This window comes from Haliotis rubra, unplaced genomic scaffold (assembly GCF_003918875.1).
Source record: "Haliotis rubra isolate DU_JTF1 unplaced genomic scaffold, ASM391887v1 Scf291, whole genome shotgun sequence".
In the NCBI taxonomy this organism is placed as follows: Eukaryota; Metazoa; Mollusca; class Gastropoda; order Lepetellida; family Haliotidae; genus Haliotis; species Haliotis rubra.
In genome coordinates this window covers 737,250-759,946 of record NW_025766959.1, presented here as the reverse complement: position 1 = coordinate 759,946, position 22,697 = coordinate 737,250, and the positions used below count along the sequence as shown (strand labels likewise).

The following is a 22,697-nucleotide window of genomic DNA, read 5'->3' as shown; positions in this document are numbered from 1 at the left end:
GTCGTCGGAACACAACCACTTTTGCCAGACAGTATATGCATTGAGTGAACATTCTATTATGTTGATCTATCAATTATGATTCCAATTCATCAGACCCTTGAAGATCTCAGGTTTTCAACAACCAATGCTTGTCGTAAGACTAACGGGACCGGGTTGGCAGACTCGCTGACTTGGTTGACACATGTCATCGTACCCCAATTGCGTAGATTGATGTTCATGATGTTGATCACTACATTGTCTGGTCCAGACTGGATGATTTACAGACCGCCCCCACATAGCTGAGTGGGGCGTTAAACTACAACCAACCAACCAACAACAAATCCAAATCATCCGTTACGTTACGGGGCAACTTGCGTTGTGAGGTCAAATGCAACACATGTTTCGTTTATCATCGTGTCGAAGTCCTCGGGCAAGTGTGTGGCTCTGACAAACTAAGAATGTGGGATTGGAATCCTGGGGAACAAGGAAGAAGAGCGCTGGACGACAAAGGCACTCACACAGATAAAGATAGTGACGGGGGTCTGGCTGTGTATTATTGTATACTCTTCAAACAAGTAGGGGAACTTTCAATTTGGATAGGAAGTATAAGCGTTAACAAACATGCAAATTTCACGTCATACACTAATCACGTTTCAAGAGCGATTATTGTACAAAACTATGGTCATAAGGAAGTGCAAGTGGTGATGCTCTCTCTAAACATTCATTATTATCATATCAAAAGTGACTGAAACCGATATATCTCCCAATTTTCTCAATCATAAATTAAAATTGAAGTGCCCCTACTTTTTGGGAAGAGTATATATACTTTTAGGATGGATTGGTGGGGTATAAAAAAGACACAAGACCTGAAGACGATAATAGTACAGTGTTGTTCATCCACATATCCAGATATCACAAAAGTATAAAAACGTCTATGTTTAACGAGACAACACAAATATAAAATTGAAAATGATAAAAATACAGTCCAAATATGTGAAAGATTCTGTAGATATACATAGTTACAAAGTGTTACACGTTACAACATTTTCCTTGAACAAGAAGGTGTTACAGCATGTCTTAAAACGAGGCGGCGTTACATCACTTCCTTGAACAAACAGGCGCTGCAGCATGTCTTAAAACGAGGCGGCGTTACATCACTTCCTTGAACAAACAGGCGTTACATCACTTCATTGAACAAACAGGCGTTACATCACTTCCTTGAACAAACAGGCGCTGCAGCATGTCTGTTAACAAACAGGTGCTAGCAACATGCCCTGTAACAACAAGTCATAACATCAAGCCCTTGAACACACATGCGGTACAGCATGTATGTGAAACATCAGGTGTTACAGAATTCCTTGTACAAACAATTGTTAAAGCATGTGTCTGAAATGTCAGGTGTTACAGAATTCCTTGAACAAACAATTGTTAAAGCATGTGTCTGAAATGTCAGGTGTTACAAACAATTGAATTCCTTGTACAAACAATTGTTAAAGCATGTGTCTGAAATGTCAGGTGTTACAGAATTCCTTGAACAAACAATTGTTAAAGCATGTGTCTGAAATGTCAGGTGTTACAGAATTCCTTGTACAAACAATTGTTAAAGCATGTGTCTGAAATGTCAGGTGTTACAGAATCCCTTGAACAAACATTTGTCACAGTATCCCGTGAACAAGCATTATGTACCACTTAACAAACACATAGTTTAGAGATGCAAAGCACATCTTGTGTAGGATTTGGTCGTTACCTTCGTTATGTTAAGGATTATACTTTGACTTACAATCATGTAACCATGTTTAGCATTATAACATAGAATTAAAATAAAATAGGCGACAACAACTGCAGGAACCTTGAACCTAACACAGAGGTAGAGGTAAGAACGTCAGCTTAACACGGCTGCATACAATACAGAATGATGACGTACATACATATATTCATAACTGCCGTCACAAGCATATAAAACTCGTTACCAAAGGTATCAGGGCACACCATCGAAAACAATATCTGTTTCCCGGTTTCAATCCTTCACCAATGCAGTTTTCCGATTTTTTAGTATATTGGTGAAGTGATTCTCTCACAAGCTCTGAGTTACCGCATAGGGTGTGTGAAACGTTTGGTGCGAATGATGAAGCTTGGATTACCAGTATTTCAGTGATATCACTGCATGCCAGCGAGGGATGAAAGCCGAAGACATGTACTACCAGCTTGGATTACCAATATTTCAGTGATATCACTGCATGCCAGCGAGGGATGAAGCCGAAGACATGTTATTATTACCAGTATTTCAGTGATATCACTGCATGCCAGCGAGGGATGAAAGCCGAAGACTGTACTGTTAACAGCTTATTACCAGTATTTCAGTGATATCACTGCATGCCAGCGAGGGATGAAAGCCGAAGACATGTACTGTTAACAGCTTGATTACCAGTATTTCAGTGATATCACTGCATGCCAGCGAGGGATGAAAGCCGAAGACATGTACTGATTATTACCAATATTTCAGTGATATCACTGCATGCCAGCGAGGGATGAAAGCCGAAGACATGTACTGTTAACAGCTTGGATTACCAGTATTTCAGTGATATCACTGCATGCCAGCGAGGGATGAAAGCCGAAGACATGTACTGTTAACAAACGGAGCTCGGATTTGAACTCCGTGCACTGGATCCTGGTACGATAAAGGGCCGCAACTCCTCTTAGACAATTTGTCACCCCATCACCCCGTCTTTACTGGAAAGTATACAAAAATACATCCACCCAAGGGGAAAGTTATTTTTTATGAAAATGTGGGTGCGAGATTATGGTATACCACGAACTGAATAAAACGTTGTGAACATTCAGTAACTACGATTCCATTTGTAATAAACATACATATGTGACGATTACATGTTACATGGCGTCGTGTAACGTGCTCAGCACATAGTGACAACATATCATTATTAAGACTGCTCCTCTAAAGTAAACAAGCAAACATTGTGAATACGGCGGCAAGAATATGTACAGTACGTGCACATTAAGTTAATTGTTACCATTAAAGTACCAAATTTGATAAATATATCATTCCGAACAAACTACAAGTTTTGTTACATTAAATTATCAATTTACGACAAGTGCATCGTTTCCAACAGGTAAGATGAAAGATGGAGACAGTTCTTTACCGATTTTAAAACACGTAAACAAGAATGGGACACGAGGTTCAGTCAGCACTAAACCACTCGCTAACACAAAAAATACACGATGAAGTTCATTTCGAGATATGATTACAATATTGTACATTGTATGAAAACACTGCACCATGTAGACCCGCAATCTTCCATATCATGAAATCTTCAGTCACGTGGTACCTTTCCTGTCATAACGCAGAAAGCACGATAAACACGTGGTGAATTCAGTCCCAGTTTATGTACCCTTTTTGATGATTTGAACTCATGGATTTTATGGTCCCAGAATATTGATCTGTTTTCAAAGAATATCAAGCTCCGTATATCCATGGTCACGCAAGGTTAAGGCCATTTCAGACGCTATGAAATCCGTCAGTGTTTGACCAATTTGTAATTTGAAATATTACGCATTGAACAACCATTGTACTTACGAAGAAATACGTGTAAACTTAAATAAAACACGGGGCTGTGAAAAAGGACACAGCGTGTAGTAATATTTTCATACGATGTTAAGATTACAGTCCCTAATCATATGACTGAACTACAGTTGATCTGACGAAACCCGTTCAACATGTACAATTTAAACATTTTCTTAGTTTCCGGTCAAGATCATCGGTCAAGGTCACGGGACAAAGGTCATGGTCATACACCTCGCGTAAACCAACAGCCATATCTACCCAGGGATACTGAGCTAGTTCTGCTTGATCAGTGTTCCAGTTGTATGACGGCGGGTCTGCTTAGTGTGGGGGGAAAACCCGAAATGATAAATACCTTAGACGTTTATCACGTTGGTAAAACCCACGCGTATGGTGCTGACAGAAGATCCGGGATAGAAGTGATCTTCAGAAACCCATGCTTGTCGTAAGAGGTGACTAACGGGATCGGGTGGTCAGGCTCGCTGACTTGGTTGACACATGTCATCGGTTCCCAATTGCGCAGATCGATGCTCATGCTGTTGATCACTGGATTGTGTGGTCCAGACTCAATTATTTACAGACCGCCGCCATATAGCTGGAATATTGCTGAGTGCGGCGTAAAACTAAACTCAGTCAATGCTGACAGACTTGGAGCTGTAATCCCGGCAACTCTGGCAATCGAACCAGGATGTCAGTGATACATACTACGCTTGATTATATATAATTTGTGGTGATATAATTCAAAGTTATCCAGGAAAAGGTACAACGTCTTAGTTGGTAAAAATACTCCTGAGACAATTGTCTCACGTTGTGTCATTGCCATGGTTACTGGAGACAACGGTAGTGCCGAGTACAGCGTCAGTGACGAAGAGTATGACGTCACAGAAAAATGTTGCGGAAGTTCCATTATTTTACGGGTATTTTTTTGTCAGCATTTGATAATGCTGTCATTTCATTCCCGATGACTGAAATCACGACAACTAGGGCTTTCTCCCAAGACGTTTTGGTCAGTTCTGTGCACTTGTCTCCCAAAGCTTCTTGCAGGTACCGGACAAAGGTCTCGAACAGATCCTGGAACAAAACCATACCCTGTCAGGCCTAACGAGGAGTGAGTGAGTGAGTTGGGTTTAACGGCGTACGTGAACAGTATATCAGCTTGACATAGGAGTAAGGCCCGACGTGATGCAAGGCTTACATGTTTACCACTTTTGTGTGCGTGTGCGTATGCGTGTGCGTCTATGTATGTATGTGTAAAAGAGTGAATGGGTGTGAAGGGGTGTGTAAGAGAATGAATGAATGAGTGTGTAAGAGAGAGTGAATAGGTGTGTAAGAGAGCAAATGGGAGTGAAGGGGTGGGTAAGAGAATGAATGAATGGGTGTGTAAGAGAGAGTGAATGGGTATGTAAGAGAGCAAATGGGTGTGAAGGGGTGTGTAAGAGAATGAATGAATGGGTGTGTAAGAGAGAGTGAATGGGTATGTAAGAGAGCAAATGGGAGTGAAGGGGTGTGTAAGAGAATGAATGAATGAATGAATGAATGAGAATGTGGTAAGTAAGAGAGTGAATGGGTATGTAAGAGAGCAAATGGGAGTGTGAGAGAGTGTGTGTAAGAGAAATGAATGAATGAGTGTGTAAGAGAGAGTGAATGGGTATGTAAGAGAGCAAATGGGAGTGAAGGGGTGTGTAAGAGAATGAATGAATGAGTGTGTAAGAGAGAGTGAATGGGTATGTAAGAGAGCAAATGGGTGTGAAGGGAGTGTGGGGGTGTGTAAGAGAATGAATGAATGAGTGTGTAAGAGAGAGAGTGAATGGGTATATAAGAGAAAAAATGGGAGTGAAGGGGTGGGTAAGAGAATGAATGAATGGGTGGGAAAATGAATGAGTGAATGAGAGTGAATGAGAGGAATCGGTATGTAAGAGACAGAGAGAGAGAGTGAATGGGTGTGTAAAAGAGTGGATGGGTGTGTAAGAGAGTGAATGAGAATGAATGGGTGTGTAAGAAAGTGAATGGGTGTGTAAGAAAGTGAATGGGTGTGTAAGAGAGTGAATGGTTGTTTATGGGAGTGAATGGGTGTGTAAGAAAGTGAATGAGAATGAATGGGTGTGTAAGAAAGTGATTGGGTGTGTAAGAGAGTGAATGAGAATGAATGGGTGTGTAAGAAAGTGAATGGGTGTGTAAGAGAGTGAATGGTTGTTTATGGGAGTGAATGGGTGTGTAAGAGAGTGAGTGAATGAATGGGTGTGTAAAAGAGTGAAGGGGTGTGTAAGAGAATGAGTGAATGGGTTTGTAAAAAGAGTGAACGAGAGGGATCGGTGTGTAGGAGAATGAATGAGAGTGAAGGGGTGTGTAAGAGAGAGAGAGAGTGAATGGGTATGTAAGAGAGTGAGCGAGTGAATGGGTGTGTAAAATAGTGAATGGGTGTGTAAAAGAGTGAATGAGAGTGAATGGTTCAATAAGAGGGGGAATAAGGAGTGAGTGAGATAGTAAGTGAATGAGTGAGATAGTGAGTCAATGAGTGAGACAATGAGTGAACAAGAGAGTGAGGAGAGAGTAAGTGACCAAGAGAGTGAGTGAGTGAGACAACCCGTGACGTCACAATTCCGGCCCACCTTGTACTGCTTGATCCTGATGTTTCGTCCGAAATGGCTCTGGGCGTTTCTCTGGAGGATGTCAATGAGACATTCGGGATCATCCAAATTGTCCACAACTGAAGTCAGTGCGTGCATCACTATCGAAGCGTGCGCGCGCATTTTGGGGTTATCTCGGAGCTCTTCCGGTTTTTTGTCCTTGAATGCTTCAAAGAAGGTTTTGTCTTCGGGATAGTCCTTGAAAAACCTGAAAAAAGGATAACAATAATTATATATGTGTAATGCATGTCATACACAGTACTCGAAAGATTAACTGAACTTTTGTTGCACTCTGTGGTGTGTTTTGTCGCCCACAGCAGCGATTACCTAAGTGTTGTTTATGTGTGACCATTTACAGTCGCATGGGCAGTTTCGGTATTCGTTGTAACATCCCCCACCCCACACACACACACACATCCCCCGATATATTCTTTATAAGATAGACAGGATAAATGTATCGTATCGTGATACCTTTCTGCTATGAAAACATGTATATGAAAGAATATTTGTTATCATTTACACCAATGCAAATATTCTTATTTGCACCAACTGTGCACTCAAAGGATTCAGAATAACATCAGCCTTTAATGTGCCGGAAAGCTTAAATAAGCAGAACAGTGACCCAAATCCAGAACAGATCCAGGTTGGAATCTTCAGTTACCCATGCTTGTTGTGAGAGGCGACTAACGGGATCGGGTGGTCAGACTTGCTGGCTTGGTTGACACATGTCATCTCGTATTCTAATTGCGTAGAACGATGCTGTTGATCACTGGAGTTTCTGGTCCAGACTAGATTATTTACCGACTGGCGTCATATATTGGCGAGTGTGGCGTTAAACAATAAACCAAATATTTTAGAAAATATGCGTCCCTCAGAGATTCAAAGATGTAAAGTATTTTATGAGCGCTTCAGTGCCCCACCTGCCTGGGACGTGATCTGCGGATATCATATTTGTCAGATAACTGTCAATGAACAACATTAACAGGTATACTTTCTGCCTGCTGAACCCGTAGTCTCGGTCTGTTGGACACTAAACCTGCAAACCCCAAACAGATATCCTTCGCCGAGGGCGAATCTTCTCTCCACGTCAGACGTGGAACCCGTGTAACTGTATATTAACACTGGTGACAAGTGGTCTTATTGGGCATGCAGTGTTAAGTAGTGTATATATTTACACAGAATGCATATGCGCATGTACATTTATCTTTGAGCAACAGTATATGCAGGTGTTTCTGGTGTCCCAGGTATTGACATATAAAGCATACTAGCTTACTCACTCACTCAACGTCGAAATCTGAGAATCTCTGCCAATGTACCGAATATGAACCCGGTTTCTATAGCGTGTCTGTCGAACATTACCACTGGACTACCCTACACTCTGTATCTCAGTGAGTGAGTGAGTGAGTGAGTGAGTGAGTGAGTTTAATTTTATGCCGCTTTTAGAAGTATTCCAGCAATATCATGGCGGGGGACACCAGAAATGGGTTTCACACATTGAGTGAGTTATAGTTGTACGCCGCTTTTAGCACTATTCCAGCACTATCATGGCGGGAACACCAGCACTGAGCACCACACACTGTGCCCATGTGGGGAATCGAACCCGGCTCTTCGAGGTGACGATCGCGAGCGAATGCTTTAACCACTAGGCTAAACACACACACACACACACACACACACACACACACACACACACACACACACACACACACACACACACACACACACACACACACACACACCATTTCTTGCCTCTTCCCCCACCCACCCACCCACCCACCCACCACACACACACACACACGCACACTCTGAAACCTCACATTGTTGAACCTTTGTTAAAATAAGAGACACTGAAACAATGTACTTGAATGGAAATTGATATTTAATATGTTATGATATTATGAATGAAGTTAGTTAAACCTCAACTTCAATGTTATTGACCTTTTGTTCAAATATTTTTGTTATCATCCATTAAAACCATTTTCTCTAACTCTCAGTTTTGTTATTGCTCATTAAAATAATTTTCCTAAGTTCTAAGTGTTTGGGCTGGTTCATTGTATGAAATAGGTAACAGGCAGGAGATTAGCAGTGCACTGGACCATGAACTTTGTTGTTTTGAGCTGTAGAGGTTATGGGCTGTAGGGGTTATGGGCTGTAGGGGTTTTGGGAGGTTACCTGAAGATTCAGATCCTGAAGAAATCTAGACTTGCTTCATTTAGCATTGCAGAATGGACTTGGCGGAAGGGAGAATGATGTAGTTGAGGGACTGTGAGACAGACTAAAATATTGTACCCGAGCATATATACCCCAAACACTTAACATACAATACCTAAACACACAGCTGTTTTTATGCACCCACCTAAGCCTAATACGCTTGCATTCTTCAAATTGAAGTTTGAACAAGCGGTATTCGGTTACTGTTTAAAACACACAATAACAATTGTCAAAGTGAGTTATCAATGGAATACCTGTTAAAGTGGGCCGGGGTCGGCCACAAGGAGGGCCCGAGTCTACCTCTGGCAGGCAGAGTTGATGTAAACACACAGACACGTTTAATGGCGGACACATTCATTCAGACTGCCTGCTTGCAGCAGGCCAGAGTAAACACTTCACCAAACAAAACACACGCTCTTCTAGGTGTATAGACCTGTCATAGAATTCAAGATGGTCATTTTCTCAAGGTGATGTTTTCCTTCTGTCGTATACGTGCTAGTTCGTTACGCTGGGCAAACACAGCACAGAGGCGTGACTTGTTCATTGAGCACACACCCGGGTTTCATGTCAGATCTTTAAGGTGGTAACAAGATGGGCGTGTGCGACAATGTTGTTTTGCGCCGCACTCAGTTAGTGGGTGAGTGAGTTTAGTTTTACGCTGCTTTTAGCAATATTCCAGCAATAGGTGAGGTGAGGTGAAATAGGGGTTAACGTCGCACTTAAGAATATTTCGCTCATAATTTATGACGACGTGCATGCGTGTGTATGTGCGGCTGCCTGTACTAGCCCAGACTTAAGCTGGTTTTATAGTGCTAGCCCACTGAGATACCATGCCGCAGTGAAGCATGAATACCCCACTCAGACAGGCATGTTCTCATTTCGCCTACATCCCAATTCGCCTACAGTCTTAAAACAACATTTTATGGTCTGTTGACTGTTGATTACGCAATGGTAAACTAGTGGCACCCCTATGATCTAAAAGTGGACTCTTCTAGTTGAAGTAGTTGAACCGTCAGACACATTATACTGACTCCGAGCCGACCAGTCCTTGTTGTACGCATTAATGCCAAGCGCCAGACAGGGACCAACAAGTACCATATAACCACTACACCACGGAGGCGGCTATTTCAGCAATATCACGGCTGGGCACACCAGAAATGGGCTTCACACATTGTACCAATGTGGGGAATTGAACCCGGGTCCTCCGTGTGACGAGCGAACGCTTTAACCACTAGGTTACCCCACCGCCATTCCGCACTCTGCGTCTAATTGCCATCTCACGACTGCCTTTTAACCGATAACATTCTCGCCTGACAAAACAGTGTAAACTGTGTCGATGGAATACATGGCCAATCTACCAGTCAGTTATGAGACAAAAACTGGTTCCGGATGAGATCTGCGACCCAGCAATATTCGCTTGATGACTAAATTCACCCGACGGACAGGTTGATTGGGTGTCATCGTACGGCGAGGATCAATGCTCACGATATCAATCACTGGATTGTCTTCTCCAAATCCAGAATAAATCCTACCCAGAATGTTATATAGTTAGAAATATTGCTGAGTACGGCGACTAGTCAGGTTAGAGATTAGTTCTGTAATATCTCAATACTGAACAGTCGGTGAGCCCCGCTAATCATTTGTTTTGTCGAGTCAGATGGACAGATGGAAAGTGTAATGCGTGAAACTGAACACAATACACCATGTTAGTTAGTGAGTGAGTGTGTTGGGTTTAACGCCGCGTTTAATAATGTCCAAGTTGCATCACGACATGTCAGCTTATTGTGGGAAAAGGGAAGCAACTCTGTACAGCGAACAGCGTCTCACAGACCATTGCGCTACCTGTGCCCCCACATGATGCTACTGGATATTGACACCACTACATCAACATTATCAAGATTACCAAGACGCACATCATGTTGATGACTATGTTTATCCAATAAACATGTCCCAATTACAGGAATCTTGTTTTCTAAGTCTCTCACACAGATCCTGAAACTGACTGACGGACTGACTGTGTTTGGTTTTACGCCGCTCATAGCAATATTCCAGCAACATCACGGCGGGGGACACCAGAAATGGGCTTCACACATTGTACCCATGTGGGGATTCGAACCCGGGTCTTCGGCGTGACGAGCCAACGCTTTAACCACTAGGCTACTCCACCGCCCCAGATCCTGAAACAACATATCCTAAGCATGTCTATAATAGACTAGGTGTCGTTAGTTCCAGGAGATTCTAAGGGTTCTCTATCCTTATACGTCAAAAGCCATATTTACCAAAACAAACCCTAAATGTCTACCGAGTGCATCAAGGGTCTAAATAAAGCCACGATCCCACTTGCATAAAACAACCAAACACGGTCCTTACACACTTGAAAGCCGCCTGGTCGAACTCAACGGAATCTGACAAATTGTAGGACTTAACCGAGCGTCCGAATCATCCGAAAACCAATTCTCCAAGGTAGAGTAGCTGTCAGTACAGAGATGTTTATGTTACACAGGCAGTAACCTAGTTAGTAAAAACTAAATTCAAAGCATATTTTCGTTGCGGACGTATATCGGCACAACTTAGCCCATGCATGTTTCATTTCGAACAAATTAGTTCGAGTCAACCAAACATTTGATATATCAGAATAAAGAAATTAGTATTGTAACATCCATTTCGACACAACAGAAAATTGGATACATCAGATTTCAACGGTATCCATCAGTGCTACTCAAGATCTAAACGAAAGATCCTAGACTAGCAGACCTAGCAGTATGGACACAGGGGGTAATGGTCGAGACGGGGCAGTACATCTGTAGCAACATGTAAACAGCGTTTGGGAGAGTTGGCGTGTGTTTACGTGATAAGCATTGAATTCAGAGACAGATCGGGAACCTTCATTCAATACCGTTAGGTTTCTTCTTCTTTTTCTGTGGGACAGGCAAATTGGAATAAAACCCAGAAATTGTAGGTCAGATGTTGGCTTTGAAGCAATCTGATACCAGCTTCACAAAATAATGGTCAAGGGAGTTGAGAGCCGCTTCAACATCTAACACCAGCTTGTTGTTATTCACGTATGTGCAAACAGAATTTTGTTTCTTAAAAACGATAAACTTTAAACAAAAGGCACTGCGCAGATGAAATAGAAAATTTAAGTTTATATTTATGGGAGAAGTGGTAAGAAGTTGTAAATAAATTGCCGAGAGTCATAAACGTTTCTTAATCAAAAGCGGTGTTACACGTGTGTTACGTGTTTACTAATATGCATTATGGGTAATAAACAAACCTCGGTTTAATGTGTGGACCATTGATACCGTTATACGTCAAGTACAGCTTGAACGTAATGTTCTTTGATTAGATCCTCAACTCAAGATGGCGGCGTCTGGTCGAAGTTTATTGATGTTTACTAAAGACAATGTAGGCCAACGCCTTGCACATATACTGGATGCTCAGACTGAACATTAAGTGATCCATTATGTTGTTGACACTGAAAACATGTGACTAAATGCACTTTTCTGTATACAATTCTCTCCTATGAATTATCAGAACTATCCATTTAATGTTCTTCTTGTATATATACATAAAAAAAAGGCTTGTCTTAATCAGTGTTCGCGGTAGGAAAAATATCCCTTGGCATCTTCCGTGTGCATGCCCTTGGGGCATAGTCCTCCGTAGCATTTCAGAGCATTTTGTCGTCATTCGCAAGTCAGAATAGCTGAGAGAAACTTTGTTTAAGTTTGTTGTTTCCTTGGGGGAAAATGTGTTTTTCGGTTACCTGATGTCCTCAAGTCATCGTCATTATTTTGAAGAAAGATCAACTTAACTTTCACGCATTCAACTAGTTTACAGTTTCTTAAAGAATTTTGGGAGGTGTGGCACACGACACGTGACTCGAAGATCTGCGAAACGTGACTAACTATACAAAATTCCAAGTTTCGGTAACATCACCATGTCAAAACATTTCAGTATCTTGAGAGTTAACGGAAGTAATTTAGAAATGTAACTACCCAGAACACAAAATGCTTTGCGTGCAGAACACGCAGGTAGAAAATATTGTGCGTGAAATGTAGATGTAATGCGTAAAACACGCAGGTTTGTGCGTTAACGCGAACACTGTTAATATATGTTAACCATTAAAAACTGTAGCTTTAAACGCAATAAGTTCACCCGACTGAACCTTCACTGTCATTTACTACTACTGCTGCTACTACTGCTACTACTACTACTACTACTAACTACTACAGCCACCAGCATTACTACTGCTGCCGCTGCTGCTACTGCTACTATAACTACTGCTGCTGCTGCTGCTACCGCTACTACTACTACTACTACTACTACTACTACTACTGCTGCTGCTACTGCTACCGCTACTACTACTACTACTACTATAACTACTACTGCTACCACTACTACTACTGCTGCCACTGCTACTACTACTGCTACTACTACTACTACTACACTACTACTACTACTACTTGCTACTGCTACTGCTACTACTACTACTACTACTACTACTACTACTGCTTACTACTACTACTACTACTGCTACTACTACTCACCGCTACTGCTGCCACTACTGCTACCGCTGCCGACTGCTGCCACTGCTGCTACCACTGCTGCTGCTACTGCTTGCTACTATCACTACTACTACTACCGCTGCTGCCGCTACTACTACTGCTGCTGCTGCTGCTACTCACTACTATTGCCACTACTATCTACCGCTGCTACTAACTACTACCGCTACTCGCTACTACTACTGCCACTGCTGCTGCCGCTGCTACCGGTTAACTGCTACTACTTCACTACTACTGCTACTACAGCTGCTGCTACTACTGCCAATACCACTACTACTGCTACTACTACTGCTACTACTACTGCTGCTACCGCTACTACTACTACTACTACTACTACCACTACTAATAACTCAATACTGTTACTGCTACTGCTACTGCTGCTACTACTAACTACTACTACTACTACTGCTAACTGGAATAGATTACCGTTGCTGCTGCTACATTAGCCATTACTGATCCCCGACCGCTGCTGCAGCTACTACTAAAGACGTTGCTGTTGCTGTAATATGTTGCTGCTACTGCTACTACTACTCAGCGGCTGGCTCCATTGCCGCTGCTGCTGCTACTACTACTGGCATTACTGGTTACTACTACTACTGCTTGCTTTACTGCTACTACTACTGCTGCTAGCAGCAGCCACATACTGCTACTGGCTACGGCTCGCTGCTACTACAGTACTACTGCTGTCTGCTGCCAGCCGGCTGCTGCTACTATTACTATACTACTCTACTACTAGCGGCATGGTGAAGTCTGATCCCCCGATCGCGTCAGTGGGACTTCAACAACGTACTTGTTAAACCTGGCGCCTCTGGCACAATGCTTGGTCGGCTCGGATACTTATGTGTCTGAGTTGGATTGGGTATTCATGCTCAACTGCGGCATGGCATCTCAGTGGGCTAGCACTATTACCATACTGGCTACACAGCAAGTGCAGCCACATACATGCATGCACGTCATATGAGCGAAATATTTCTCATGCAGCTGTAAACCTACTTCACATCATCTGCTAACTGACGTACTACCCAATACTACAACTACTACTACTACTACTACTCACTACTGCTACCACTACTACTACTACTACTGCAACTACTACTACTATAATAACTACTACAACTACTACTACTAACACTACCTGCTGCGCTACTACTAATAACTACTACATTACAACTACTACTACTATAACTACTACTACTACTACTACTACTCGCTGCCACTACTACTTACTACTAACTACATTAAGCAACTACTACTACTACTACTACTGCTACTTACTACTACTACTACTTTTCATAATACTACAACCACTACTCACTACTCACAACTATAACTACTACTAACCACGACTACTACTAACACTACTACTACTACTACCATAACTATAACAACCACTACTACCACTACCACTACTACTACTACTGCTACTACTACTACTACTACTATAACTACTACTACTACTACTACTACTACTACTACTACTAACTATAACTACTACAACTACTACTACTAACAACTACTACTACTTCTACTACCTATAACTACTACTACTCTTGAATACGGATAATTATCCTAATTGTTCGCTGACTTTTGACTACTAATCAATCAGCAATGAGTGGGTGTCAATTTTGGTGACAAAATATCGAAATAAATATACGCCGCTTTGTTACAGTAATATTCCATAGTACTACATTTGTGGTCGACGGGGTGGTGGGGTGGCACAGAAAGCTTTTACTCGTCACTTCAATCCCTGATATGGGAAGCTTCACATTTGCTAAGAGCAGGGTAAAACCATATTCAATCTTTCACTCACTAATTTGTACCATCCAGCCTATCAAAAGGGATGTGGGGAATCGAACCCGGGTGTAATATTCAGCAATATCACGCGGGCACACTAGATATGGGCTTCACACATTGTACCCATGTGGGGAATCGAACCCGGGCAATCAGCGTGACGAGCGGACGCTTTAACCACTAGGCTACCCCACGGCCCCACCAAATATACAAACTTTAAACATTGAGCAATGTTACCGAAGGTAAACAAGAGATCAGTATATGTGTGTACACCTCATCATTCTGCGTTTAAAACATGAAAAGGGTGGTCTAGACGCAGATAACGACCTCACGACAACATGCTGATCGTGTCTCACACAGGCGTCGTTTCGAACAAAGCTCTTTTCTTACTGCTTGAAGCATGACGCCAAACTGTAGTCACGTTTCGGATGATATCTTGTGAGGACTTTCTAAGCCGTCCTCAGGCGTGGATCAACGAAATTAAGTACAGCTATTTCAGTGAACCTTTGAACTTATCAGCGATACAACATCAGAAAGTGTCTCTTTAAAACTGGTCATCATTTTTGTATTCGAAACCCAACACCCGTGAAGGACGAGCGCTTTTACATGTCGCCTTCAGTATGCCCTCCCCGTGTCGCCAGAAAGATGTTGATGTTGACGTAAATACTTTTTTTTCGGGAAACTGATATTCCGTGATGCGAATATTGTAAAGAGACCCTTCAGACTAGCAAATCGTAATGCTTAAACTTCACAAGACAAAACATCGTAAATACTGATAAACTAATTACAACCTAATTATTCCGTAGTTGATTGTTATATGGATAACATTGGTGCATAGGGTATTGATTAAAATACATCATATGGAATAGATCATAATGAAATAAAAGCATTTTGAGAGTCGATTGACGTCATTAATGTAGTTAGATAGCGCGCTATCTATCAACTTAGCGTTATTAAATTTACCGTCTATTTTGAATTGAAGTAGGTCGCTTGAAACGAAATATACCATGGCTTTGAGAAATATATAACATCTGTTATAACATGTTATAAATTTTGGTAGTCTTCGTTACCCGAAGAGATTTCTCGTGGCTAGGTGGAATGGGTTTCCTTGCTTGTATGTGAGCCTCTTTAACACGTACATTACACACAGGTTAACAGTAGGAAACAAAGTGACAGGCAGTACAATAGATGTAACCAGGTGCAACCATGTACAACTTGTATAAACTATGCACTGTACAATCACACGAACACAATTCTGTGAATGCAAGACTCAGTAATATGCCAGCTTCGAAGCGGCGGCCTGCAAAGAATTCAATTTGGGCGAAACAATTCAGTGATAGATATTATGAGCAAAGATCCACAACGTCGGGTAAGATGGCACACAATCAGCAAGTCACGGAACCATATGTATAGAAGGCGTTGGGATAGCCTCGCTCGTCACGCCGAATTCCCCCACATGGGTACAATGTGTGAAGCCCATTTATGTGTCCCCTGCCGTGATATTGCTGGTATATTGCTAAAACCGGCATAAAAATACCCTCACTTACTATCTGTAGAATTACTCCACATAACCAGTATGTATAAGGCAGTCACGCGTCAAGTGTTCTGATCGCGGTTACACAATATTCAAGGCCTTGACAAAGCTTCCAGATATATTTCTAATATTGACACATCGCTGACAAAATGTCAGTGATCCTTTCTAATCTTATATCGTATCTTCTCGTGTGTTTTCCTCACATGGTCAGTTGACTTTCCCCTGCATGTGTTTGTGTTACCCCTGCAGGATACGGTCATCTTTTCGCAAACAATTGTCTTCACTACGTCATAGTGATTCATACACGTGTGATATAGTTGGAATCGTAACTTGATCCTGTTTCAGTAGAGATTTCTTGAGATTGTAAAAATGTTTTGTGAGTTTAATGGATATTCATACCATATAGTTACCTATTCATGAGATAGTATCACAGGTATGACCTACAACCACCAACACGAACTTATAATGATAGCACACCAAACAAATCCCAAACGGAATGGTGTTGTTAACGGTTTTCCATTACCTGGTCAAATCAGCTTAGCTCAGCAAAACTAAATGTGAACATCGTGACAGAGGCTATCAATTGTTTGTCTTGGACAAATTGATGACATGAAATTGATACTAGAATATTTAAGAAGAAAAAGCTGCCTAACATTACATCTTTACGATACACAATAAAAATAAATTGTCCAGTGTGGTATAAACAGCATCCATAATGTCCCATGACACCAATGTTGGATAAGTCGCGTGTTCTATACTGGTTTATGTTTCACTATGTGTCGGTGTGGTAGCTTAGTGGTTAAAGCGTTCGCTCGTCACGCCGAAGACCCGGGTTCGATGCTCCACATGGGCAAAATGTGTGAAGCCCATTTCTGGTGTCCCTCGCTGTCATATTGCTGGAATATTACTAAAAGCGGCGTAAGACTAAACTCACTCACATGGTGTATACCTTTATGCATTTAAAGCTCTTAGTGTTTCCATGTTTGCTCGAAATATTTAAATGAACTACTGTGGCCTCGAGCATAGGCAAAACTGACAAAGGTTAAGTGAGGGAGCTAAGGTTTACGTCGCCTTATGAATATCGCGGTCAAATAAATGTGTATCATTCAATGTAGTCATACTTGGAATGGAACCCGGGGCTTCAGTGTAACGAGCGAGCGCGATATCCACTCCGCTACCCGTCCTAACGTACTGGGGTGAACATAATGAGAAGTACAACAGTGGAATTTCGATTCCATGTCAAAAGCGAAGGATGTATAAAGAATTCACTGATTTAAATATATATTTATGACGTCATACCTATACAGTGAATCCCCGGTACTCCAACAACATTCTCAATAAAAACGTCATGACTAACATCCGTAATATGTAATGTCCCTTTAACAATTAACGTCCCAAATCTCGGAAGTCCAGAATGACTTAATTCGGACAAACGAGGTCACATTGAATTAGGAAATTGTTTTTGCTTTACATCTTCCATCTGATGTCCTTGGATTTGCTTTCCAGCTACACACATTTTTTCAGAGGACAGATGCTATGAGACAAATTGTTTCGTCAGCAAAAACTTATTTAACATTTAACATTTAAATGGCAGTGGCCTTCAGGCATATGCCGTAGATGATTAGTTTTATATAACCAGGTATTTTTTGGTGAGTGCAAATAGTTTTAAGACGAGTATTCCTGTAACGCATCTCATCAGATGCTGATATTGATAGATTCATTTACATCTCATACATCGACCGTAGTATATCCATCGTCATGGATAGTACAACTACCCACTATCATCACAGTACATGGAATCAGTGAGGGCATGCGGTTCGACGCCGCTTTGGGTTACATTGCAGTCGAAAGTTAACACAAGAAATGGGCATCACACATGCGGGAGTCGAACCCAGAATCGGGTGAACTAGCAAACACTTTGACCCCTGAGCTAACTAACGACGTCCATATCATATCGCTAAGATTTGCACAATGGAACAAAGGAACCTCTCATGTCAGGACGACTTGGTTATCCAGCAAATCAGATTACAGGTATGTTGTTTATTTGTTGTTTTGCGCCGCACTCAGCAATATTCCAGCTATATGACGGCTGTCTGTAGATATTCGAGTCTGGACCAGACAATCCAATGATCAATAGCATGAGGATCGATCTACGCAATTGGGATACGATGACATGTGTCAACTAGCTAGGTCAGCGAGCTTGACCACCCGATCTCGTTAGTCGCCTCTTACAAGCATGAGTTACTGAAGATCAATTGTAACCCGGATCTTTACGGGTTTAGAGGTATGTTGATCAATGTGAAAATATTGGATTACTCCCAGTTACAGATAATCAAGGATCAGTTTCAGACACCGGCTTGTATTTTACACGAATATCACATCAGCTAAACAACATCTCTGATATACTCTTCATAAGCTGATAAAATATAAAGCTTTCGCACATATGTTGTAAACAACTATGCGATAAAATCAGAGGCAAGATATATTCCACGGGACTCTCTTGTCGAATTTAAAAAATGGAAAAATACATACTTTCCTGTATGATATGAATTCATTACTGATTGGCACCATTAAACAGAAATGTGAAATGTGAAAGAGATAATTTTGCATGGCTCGCAGCAAGGTAACAATAACAGCTAGTTATTTCTCAAAATGTCTATAAAAGATGTGCGCCAGTTTTATAAAGACACCTCGAGCAGCTGGGGTGAAGAAGGCGCACGGGGGTGTGGTATTGTAAACTCGGCTGATATGCAAGATGTGCTCGGTGGGAGAATGTCAAGTGTGTGCCGCTGGGCACAGGTGCCCGTCGGGCACACTAGGTCTAAATCTAGCTCTTTTCGTCTATAACGAAAGCATCTGCCCACGTTTCCCCCTATTCATAGTCATATGAAAGGAACAAACCTCATACTTTTGGAAAAAAAGAACCAGTAAACATAATGTAAAAGTCGAATGTGCAAAACAAGTCGCCAAACAGACGTGTCTGGCAAATCGAGTTCGTGTAATAGATCTTAAAACGAACCGGGAATCCCAAGCTGGGAATCTCAAACGTCATGTCATAATTATTTTTTTCCTTTGAGTTATAAAAGACAATACTTTCCTGGATGCTATTGTGGATTTGTAGATGTGGCCCTTACGGCTACCGTAAGTGTATGTTAGAAGTACCACAGCTACGATCACCTTAGCAATAAGAACACCGCCTCCGTGGTGTAGTAGTAAGAGCGTCCGCCCGGAGAGCGGAAGGTCGCGGGTTCGATCCCCGTCCGCGTCATGCCTGGCGCTCTTCATTAATGGGTACAACACAGACTGGTCGGCTCGGAGTTAGTATAATGTGTCTGAGTGGGATATTCATGCTTAACTGCGGCATGGTATCTCAGTAAGCTAGCACTATAAAACCGGTTTATGTCTGGGCTAGTACAATCAATCATCCTTTTTTATTACCATAAGTTTACAAATACATGCAAAGCATCATGGGGGGTATTTTTCAAAAAATATATCACTTTTAGGCTATGGCCTGAAACAAATCCAGCAATTATGTACAGGTAAACTAATCATGTCATGTTGACAGACATTACAATGGAAATAAATTTACATAGATTTCTTAATTGCTTCATAATATGAGTTTCAAATAGGGCTGACATTTTATAATAGTTAGGGTTGTTTACATGATAATTCTAAATACATATTTCTGGAAGCAGTAAATTTATTACATTGAAATAAATAATGAAACTCATCTCCGAGTTGGGAGGGACATGACGGAAAGAATTGTTTATTTAAGGGAATATTTTCCCAGCGACCTGTTTCAATAGGTAATTTATGGTTGGCGGTTTTAAATTTGATTAAAATATTACAGTGCTTTGTTCCTAATTTACGTTCCAGTAAAGAGATATCATAATGAGATTTCATACATTCGTAGATAACAGCTTTAGAGGAAGATGTTATGGGGTTGTTAAGCAATTGAAGCGATTGATCTGAGATTCTAAGTTGGGCAGCATTTTTGAACCAAGAAAAGGAAACTGTACAAGCAGCCACACATACACACGCATGCACGTCGTCATATGAGCGAAATATTCTTAGGTACGACGTTAAACCCCATTTCGCCTCACCTCACCTCACCTCCATAATGTGATCTTAGCGATGCGACAATCCTATATGCTGGAGGTATGGGAGTTACGATCCTGGGCCCCGTTCCTCAAAGCGATCGTAGCGCTACGACAGTCGTAAGCCTATGCTAAAGTATGGGAGTTACAATCATCTTAGCGCTACGATTGCTTTGAGGAACGAGGCCCAGGATCCCATTTCACAAAGCTGTCGTAGCGCTACGACCAAGTTTCACTTTTTGATTCAATGTACTTTTTATAACGACATTAGATTTAACCTTTTTAAGGCAGCTGCAGAAAGCAACGGTAACTTTAATCACCTTTGTGATGAGGATAAATTCTTTTATATAATGAATTCCGATGTTTTACAAAATGAATTAGCGAATGTACTTTATAAAATGTTTAAGAGACGGCAAATGGCGGAATAATGTTAATCTTATATATACAATGTATATCCAATTTACGCATTTTCATTTTTGGACATATTTTATCATGATTATTTTAAGAATACCCTGTTATTCTTTTTCTGTCTCTTTTGTTGTTTCATCCAGGAGTCTGTTGTTGTTATCAGTGTGTCTTATCTACAATCTGCCTGCATTTCTATCTCCCATATTATATTCTATCATGTGTGTACCATTAATGTACTTATAATGTATTTATAGTGTCTCGTAAGCCCATGTATGGCTGGACGCACTTCTTTTAAACTGTTTTATGTGATTCTGTATTTTACTGTAAATGTTGTGCGTGTGACACTTTGATAAACATTTTACTACTACTACTACTACTAATAATAATAATACTACTACTACTACTAATAATAATAATACACAATAATAATAATACTATCGTAAGTCTATAGTATGTTCAAGTACTAGCTTAACGCTACGATCTCTTCGAGGAACAGAACCCTGGGTAATTTGATTATCTTCATCCGCCTTAAACCCGCATCATTTAGAGATAATGTTCGAACCTTATTTATTCAAGGCTAAAATATTTATCGAGAGTAATCTACTTTATTCTCATGTGTATATATGCGTGTATAACTTACTATTTACCAAGGGACCTGTGTAGAGGGAGGCAGTCGTCACGCGCGGGAATGGAACACGAGCGACGATGTACATTTTTATACCCTTTGTACACATTCTAAACAGTGGGGTACTATATTAATTCAGCGTAGCAAAAAAAAAAAAAAAAAAAAATAATAATCAAGAATTGTTTTGCACCAAGCCCCTTAACAAGAGAACAAAAGACTAGGTATACAGGTTGAAATGCGTAACAAAGTCGACGCCAGTTAAACCTGGGGGCACGCGTTGTTCGTTATCGTCATCTATCGGTTTGCACCAGTGAGCTCAAGACTCGCAACAGTCCCTTCTTTCACGACAGCTTGACATGGTGTGCACTTCACTGACTCTCAAAGTTATCTCGCCATCAGTTAGGACGACGGCGATACTCAAGGGGAGCTGTAAGTTGTCGAGGAATGCGAGAGAAATTTAGTATTTTTGTACAGGATTCAAAATTGTATGACGTAAATATTTGTCAAAATGAAGTAAGTGAGTGAGTTGGGCTTTATCAGAACTCCATTTGAGGGTTTGTTGATTGAGTGAGTATGGTTTTAAGCCGCTTTTAGCAATATTCAAGCAATATCAGAGCTGAGGACACCAGAAATGGGCTTGACACATTGTACCCATGTGGGGAATCGAACCCGGGCCTTCGGTATGACGAGCGAACATTTAACCACTCGGCTACCCACCGCCCCAAGCCTTTCAGAAACTGATCTCTAAAGTTTATTGATGAGACAATGACAACCCACTCATCACAACCTGAATGTACAATGTACAATGTACTACCTACAGTGACGTGAGTTGAACATTTCTTCACCAGGAAAGAAAAATAATACCCAAATATTATTTAACACAGAAACAACAACCTCCACCAGGAATGCCAACAGCTCATGGAAACTCCAAATATTGTCTATGTTTAGGCTAGAGTGATTGTTTTAGATCGGATAGCATCAGTATTTGTTTGGAGTTGGAGAATGGCGTAACTAGTTAGTTCTGTGTGATGTAAGATATAGTGCTAGATAATGTGTCCAACGTGATTTTTGTTTCAGCAGAAAAAATGTAAGTTTTCCTTTAAAGGGGGACGTTGCTTCCTTGTCTGATACCTAAACCGACACGTTGTACATGTAGTTAGAGCTTACGTGTTTAACGTCGGGTACCAGTTTACGGCAGTTATATAGCGACATTCATTCACGCGTGTGTGCCTGCTTGCATCAGCCCAGAGTTTTGTCGGTTTTATAGCACTATTCTACTGAGATAT

General features: G+C 41.2%; 1 protein-coding gene and 1 long non-coding RNA gene across 2 annotated transcripts in view; one reads left to right on the top strand and one right to left on the bottom strand.

Annotated features, from left to right (window-relative positions):
• Nucleotides 1-1,325: 1,325 nt before the first annotated feature.
• LOC124281978 lies at nt 1,326-1,610 on the top strand. The gene is made up of 2 exons (XR_006900015.1): nt 1,326-1,432; nt 1,495-1,610. It is a non-coding gene; the product is annotated as an uncharacterized LOC124281978 (long non-coding RNA).
• A 2,493-nt stretch (nt 1,611-4,103) lies between these two features.
• LOC124281977 (globin-like) overlaps nt 4,104-22,697 on the bottom strand; it is a 38,587-nt gene continuing 19,993 nt past the window's right edge. The window contains exons 3-4 of the mRNA XM_046717987.1: nt 6,166-6,391; nt 4,104-4,627 (exon numbers count right to left, since the gene is read on the bottom strand). Of these exons, the coding sequence (XP_046573943.1) occupies nt 4,463-4,627; nt 6,166-6,391 (391 nt within the window). The 3' untranslated portion in view covers nt 4,104-4,462. The remainder of the gene's footprint in view (nt 4,628-6,165; nt 6,392-22,697) is intronic.